The following is a 6,509-nucleotide window of genomic DNA, read 5'->3' on the forward strand; positions in this document are numbered from 1 at the left end:
AACCCCCGCTCCTGTCTGTCGTTGACAGTCTGCACCACACTGTTCACCAGCACTTTTATAGAGGAGAATATATCTGATTTGTCAGGAGAAGGTCCCATTTTCTATATTCTGCTATTTCTGTTCCCTCTTTTTTCCAGCTTTAGTGAAGTATCATTGACAATAAAATTGTAATATATTCAAAATTAAAAAATTTTAATTGCTTTAAAAAAAGCGTATGCATCACCTCACATATTTACCCTTTTAAAGAAGTGAGAACCATTCGAGATCTGTTCTCTTACCAGATTTCAGTTATGCAGTTCAGTATTATCAACTATAGTCCATATAGTCAAAGCTAGGGTTTTTGCAGTGATCATATACAGATGTGAGAATTGGACCATAAAGAAGACTGAGTGCCGAAGAATTGATGCTTTTGGACTGTGCTGCTAGAGAAGACTCTTGAGAGTCCCTTGGACAGCAAGGAGATCAAACCAGTCAATCCTAAAGGAAATCAACCCTGAATATTCATTGGAAGGACTGATGCTTGAAGCGCTAGTACTTTGGCCACTTCATGCGAAGAGCTGACTCATTTGAAAAGACCCTGATGCTGGGAAATATTGAAGGCAAAGGACGGGGGCAGAAGAGGGTGAGATGGTTAGATAGCATCAATGACTCAATGAGCATGAATCTGAGCAAATTCTGGAAGATAGTGAAGGACAGAGAAGCCTGGAGTCTTGCATTCCATGGGGTCGCAAAGAGTAGGGCCTGACTTAGTGACTGAACAACAATTATCAACTATAGTCACCACGTTTTCATTAGATTCTCAGACCTTATTCACAAAATAACTGAAAATTTGTACCATTTTACCATTTTGCTCCACTCCTAGGCAATCCCCATTCCATTGTTTTCTCTGAATTGAACCTTTTTAAAAAAAGATTGCACACAGAAATAGTATCATGCCTTGTCTGGCTTATTTTACTCTCTGCTATTTTCTAAGCGTTCCTGGGACAAGTGTCCCATGATATTTACTGAGTGCTTAACACGTGGCAGGCACTGTGCTTCTGTGTTCTTAATCCTTCCTGTCATTAATTCCATTGTATAAATGCTAAATCTAAAGTTGAGAGAAGTTTCAGAAAGACTGCTGAGCAAAACCAGGCCTTGTAATATCTCCAAAAATAACAAAGGAGATGTTATCTAGAGAAAACTCAGAAAGGAAATGTAGCAACATACTTAATGGTGGTTATCTGTGGGCTGAGATAGAAGTGGTTTTTTATCCTTTCAGGGATCATGATACTTTGTCCCCCTAGACACCTGTTTCTGGGCAGAGCTCAGTAGCGCTCAGTAAGAAGACACTGGTTGAGGTAGAAAGTTCAGGTCTCTCTCTCTTTGGCGTGATTTGGCCCCAGTGATAGTAGCTCTGGTCCTGTGTTACTGCTGGTGTTGGTGTGCTGCTGTTCCCAGATGGGCTTCCCCCATCGCACCGTCAGATGGAGGGTGAACTTGGAGTCTTCCAGGATCAGATCTCCCGGGCTGATGAACGCAGAGGCAGTGGGCATCGACTGGCCTACGAGAGTCACTTCCTCTAGCTCGGCAGAGTCTGGAGTGGGCTGGAGGCAGTCTGCTCCCGTGGTGACTCAGCGCAGCTCGTCAAGGGCCTTAGGAGCTGCCCCGAGGGGATGCTGTCTGCGCAAGGGCACCCGCCTCTAACAGGCAGGCTGGCTGGTTCCAGTGCGCTCACTGCCACACTGAGAGCTGCTGCATAGCTGCTTTATTTAAGTCATATTCCTTTGTTATTTTATGTTTTAGGAAACTTTTAATTTTGATATAATCTCAAACATACAGAAAAGTCGTAAGAATGGTACATGGAATCCTTGTGTATGTTTCATCCAGGTTCACTGTCAGCACTGACTCAAGTGCTTCACTCGTGTGTCCCCCCGCCACAGTGTATGTGCCTGTACACACACAGACACAGGCGCACACACACTCTGTCTCTGAGCCATTTGACAATAAGTTGCAGGTAATATGCCCCATTGCTTGTGACTACGCGAGTGTGTGTTTCCTAAAACAAGGACATTCTCGTAAATAACCACGGTGCAGTTATAAAAATCAGTAAGTTCAGCATCAGTACAGTGGTTACCACTGTCCATATTCACATTCTGTCCAAAGCAGATACGGTCCGCGTGACAGCAGAGCTTCATTTTTATGAGGACTTCCCTGAGGCCTGTGGTGCGTCCTGGTGGTGGTGCTCGGGGCGAACAGAGCCGGCGGGCACCTGGGGAGTGCCTGCCCCGGGTGCCACATCCCCTGCTCCCGTGTCTCTGCAGGACCAGAGGCGTGAGAGCAGCCGCCATGTCAGCGGAGCTGGAGGCCTCAGAGGGGTTGGATGAGCCGGAGAGAAGGATCTCCGGGCCCCCAGAGGAGGAGAACCACACCAGGTGAGCGGTGGCGGCCGCGGTGCAGTCAGGTCGCGCTGCCGGGCCCCGGGATGCTCCGCGCCCACCGCCTCCTCGCCCTCGCCCCCGCCCCACGTAGGGAGGCAGGACAGGCACTGCTCCGAGCGCCTAGTGGTGGGATTTGATGGCGCTCCTGGCTGTTTCTTCTTCCTGGAATTCTGAGTGTTTTGTCATCTGGGTTGAGAAAGGGTAATCAGAGGCAAAGCTGGCACCTTTCCAGTGTCTCCCACCCCTCAGATGTGGGAGCAGCTCTTAACTCCAGGGCTTTCCTTACTGGGTTGGGGGCAATTACCTGAAGCCTCCAGTCACCCAGGCCTGCTCTTCATCATTGTCAGTCTCTCTTTATAGCCCTGTCATTGGCAAAGTTCTCTTTTTACATCTTGGAATAATTGCTGAAAATAAACTGTTGGCAGCACGTGAGTGGTACGAGCCAGTCTCCTAAAGAGGCCAGCAGAGACTGGCCGTGAGAGGCCAAGCTTTCAGCACGTGAGTGGTACGAGCCAGTCTCCTAAAGAGGCCAGCAGACTGGCCGTGGGAGGCCAAGCTTTCCTCGCTCTGGTTGATGGCTGTGGACAGCGCAGGAGCCCCTGCCCAGCGCCTGCTCTGCCTTGTCTGGCGCTGGCATCTGTCACGTAATTTTGTTTAGCAGCACAGGCCTTGGTCCTGGCTTGTGCCTCCCCAGCCTTGCTCTCACTCCCTCTTCCTGTGCCGGGTCCCAGGCTCATGTCCTCTTCAGGGGCTGTGGGTCCAAGGTGGGAGGAAGGCAGCTGGGCCACCCTAGGAGCTGCATGGTCAGTTCTTCTCAGGGGTGTGGATCCTGGGAGACACGTTCCCCAAAGTCATCTGTTCCCTGAAGTCATACACTGTGGTAGGGTTAGCGGTGTGTGTTTCTTCAGGCGGGCACAGAAGCCAAGCATCACTCGTTTGGGTGCTTCAGAGAGACCCAGGCATGATGAGAGGAGTGGGTCAGAGTCATCCAGAGTGTCGCCCGAGTCCTAGGAGCAGACCCACATCTGTCTGTGCTTTGCTCCCTGCTGAGAGGCTGGAATCACGTTTCTGAGCAGCCTCTGCCTTGAGCTTGGCGAGTGGTCAGCCTGGAGTTGGAAGGCTAACTCACACATGGTCTCTCCATAGCATGGCAGACCTTTCCGAGCTCCTGAAGGAAGGGACCAAGGAATCACATGACCGGGCGGAAAACACCCAGTTTGTCAAGGACTTCTTGAAAGGCAACATCAGGAAGGAGCTATTTAAGGTTTGTGCCCTCAGTTGTGAACTGGGTCGGGCTGGGGGCCCTTAGTCCCACAGGGCCTACCCCCCCAGCCTTCCTCCACGTGCCATGTTTTCTCAGCATCAGGCTGTGGTTTCATGTCTTAAAAGGAATAAGGTATAATGTAAAGGGAGTGGTCCGTGTTCCAGAGAATTCACCGTGTCATTCCTTTAAGAAACAAACGCTTCCCACGCACATGGAACATCTCACTGTATGAAAGTGGGGAGTGGAGGGGGTGCTCAGGAGTGTGGGCAGTGGGCTTGGGAGTTGCTGGCCCCGGCCCTGGCCCTCTCCCATGGTCTCCCCATCACCCCTGGCAGCTGGCCACCACCGCGCTGTACTTCACGTACTCGGCCTTGGAGGAGGAGATCGACCGGAACAAGGACCACCCAGCCTTTGCCCCCTTGTACTTCCCCATGGAGCTACACCGGAAGAAGGCGCTGATCAGGGACATGGAGTATCTCTATGGCGAGCACTGGGAGGAGCAGGCGCAGTGCTCCGAGGCCACCCGGAAGTACGTGGAGCGGATCCACGAGGTGGGGCAGAATGAACCAGAGCTGCTGGTGGCCCACGCCTACACCCGCTACATGGGGGACCTCTCGGGGGGCCAGGTGCTGAAGAAGGTGGCCCAGCGGGCCCTGAAACTCCCCAGTACGGGGGAAGGGACCCAGTTCTACCTGTTTGAGAATGTGGACAACGCACAGCAGTTCAAGCAGTTGTACCGGGCCAGGATGAACGCCCTCGACCTGAACCTAGAGACCAAAGAGAAGATCGTGGAGGAGGCCAACAAGGCCTTCGAGTTCAACATGCAGGTACTGCCAGGGAGGGTGTCTGCCGGCAGGGCTGCCCCAGAGCCGCTTGAGGGGCATCAGTGCCCTCAGACAGATAGGCTGCCTGAGAGCAAGTCTAGCGACTAGACAGGCCAGTCAGGGTTCCAACCTGCTTGATCAACAGCCTGTGTGTGGTGCTTTGGGAAGGTGACACCCCGGCATGTTGAAGGGTCGGGAAGGTGGGAGCTATCTCCCTCCCTCTCACCCCAGGCTTCTGGTCTGAAGGAATGTGGAGTTCCCCATTTTTAGCAAAGGTTGCTGTGAAAAGTCCTGCTTGGTAAGTTTGGGGAGAGAACCAAAGAGAGAATGATTCAGTTTACAAGTAGCTGTTAGGCCCGAGTCTAGCAGGCCGGTTCTGTGTCCAGAGCCCAGGCCTTGCCCTCCGCTCCAGGGAAGTGCCGGCCTGAGCATAGGCCTGAGGGCCCCTCAGGACCAGCCAGCCCTGCCAGGGCTGCCTCCTCCCACCTTCCTGTTTCTTGCTAGAAATACCCAGCACCCACAAACAGGGACGTGCTGGGGATCCCACGGCGTGGGGGGCCAGTGCTTTCTGCTCTCCTGTCTGCCCCCTGGGGGTGTCCGCCGTGGGCTCTCAGCCTGGGCAGCACGTGTGCAGCCACACCTCCCAGAGCGCCCCCTCGGGAAGGTGTCCACCCTGTACACTCCCGTCCCTGCCTGCTCGGCCTGTCTGGGGACACAGGCTGGTGATGGCTGTTGATTCTTTCCATCTGCAGGTATTCAATGAACTGGACCAGGCTGGCTCCTTGTTAGCCAAAGAGACCCTGGAGGACGGGCTCCCTGCGCACGACCGGCTTCCTGCGCACAGCAGACTGCCCACACAGGACGGGCTTCCTGTGCACGACGGGAAGGGAGACTTGCGGAAGTGCCCATACTACGCTGCTCAGCTAGACAAAGGTAGGCCTCGCGCGTCCTGCGCGCCTGGGGCAGGTGTGTTGGCCCCCACTCACGGCGTGTCCCCTGGGTGCTGCCGCGCAGGTGCCCTGGAAGGCAGCAGCTGCCCCTTCGGAGCAGCCCTGGCCGTGCTGCGAAGGCCCGGCCTCCAGTTCCTGCTGGCTGCCAGCGTGGCCCTGGCTGCCGGCCTCCTGGCCTGGTACTCCATGTGAAGGACCCACCGTTCCACGCTGCACCGCCTCCTGTCCACCGGCCCGCCCCGCCTCCACCCACGACCAAACTGCCACCTCAGGTGACTTTTCTAATGCTGGCCTTGAGAAAACAAGCAACCAATAAAAGCCAGAGACTGAAGCCTTTGCCTGTCAGCATCCTGCCTGCGGGCCAAATGCTGAGCTGGGTGCAGGCCCACCCCCCCGAGCCCCCCGGCCCTGGCAGCAGGAGCAGTTGCAGGCTGGCCTAGGCCTCTGAGACCAGCGCTGCTACCAGGGCCCCTGCACCTCTGACCCAAGGCTCGCTCGCTCCCCTTTTCCTTGATGCATCCGCACCTAGGTGGGTGTCTTTTCTGTGCTGGGAGTAGATCACCAGCAAGTTCAGGCCCCGGAGCTGTGGGAGGGTGGGGGCCTCCCCAGATGGGGCTGCTCCTTTTCTGGACTTCTGGGGGCAGGAGCCAGAAGTTGGGCTTTTGCCTCGCCTCAGGGGTCCCGGAGCTCTGTCCTGGGCAGCCAGTCCTCACACCTCAAGCAGACACCCAAGTCAGGGTCAGTTTGGCCATGGCCTGTCTCCTCTGACCTGTGAAAATGCTTCTGCACTCAATAAAGTGGATTCTGCTAGTCGCCTCCCTCCTTTCTGGTGTGACACCATCCTTGTTGGTGCCCGGCAGCCCCTCGCTCTCCCAACAGTGTCGGTCCCTGCCCAGCACCCCCCTCTCAGGGCAGTCAGTGAGCCACCTCTCAGGGACATGGATGTCCATGTGCTCCCTCAGTTTTCTAGTTCTCAGGAGTGCTTTAGTTTTCCTTTTTTTAATACCTAAAAGAGCACGTACTTGTATTATATAATAATTGTCTAAAATAGAAA

The 6,509-nt window shown here is 54.4% G+C and overlaps 1 protein-coding gene across 2 annotated transcripts in view; it reads left to right on the forward strand.

Annotated features, from left to right (window-relative positions):
- The window catches only part of HMOX2 (heme oxygenase 2), a 28,726-nt gene extending 22,449 nt beyond the window's left edge, over positions 1-6,277 (forward strand). Inside the window, exons 2-6 of one of the 2 annotated variants that reach the window (XM_018040383.1) lie at positions 2,301-2,411; positions 3,564-3,681; positions 4,017-4,508; positions 5,258-5,438; positions 5,520-6,273. In XM_018040383.1, coding sequence (XP_017895872.1) covers positions 2,326-2,411; positions 3,564-3,681; positions 4,017-4,508; positions 5,258-5,438; positions 5,520-5,647 — 1,005 coding nt within the window. In that variant the 5' untranslated portion in view covers positions 2,301-2,325 and the 3' untranslated portion in view covers positions 5,648-6,273. Of the gene's footprint in view, positions 1-2,300; positions 2,412-3,563; positions 3,682-4,016; positions 4,509-5,257; positions 5,439-5,519 lie in introns of both variants that reach the window. The other variant, XM_005697930.3, reaches the window with a different exon arrangement.

The sequence above is a fragment of the Capra hircus genome, chromosome 25 (assembly GCF_001704415.2).
Source record: "Capra hircus breed San Clemente chromosome 25, ASM170441v1, whole genome shotgun sequence".
Taxonomy (NCBI): domain Eukaryota; kingdom Metazoa; phylum Chordata; class Mammalia; order Artiodactyla; family Bovidae; genus Capra; species Capra hircus.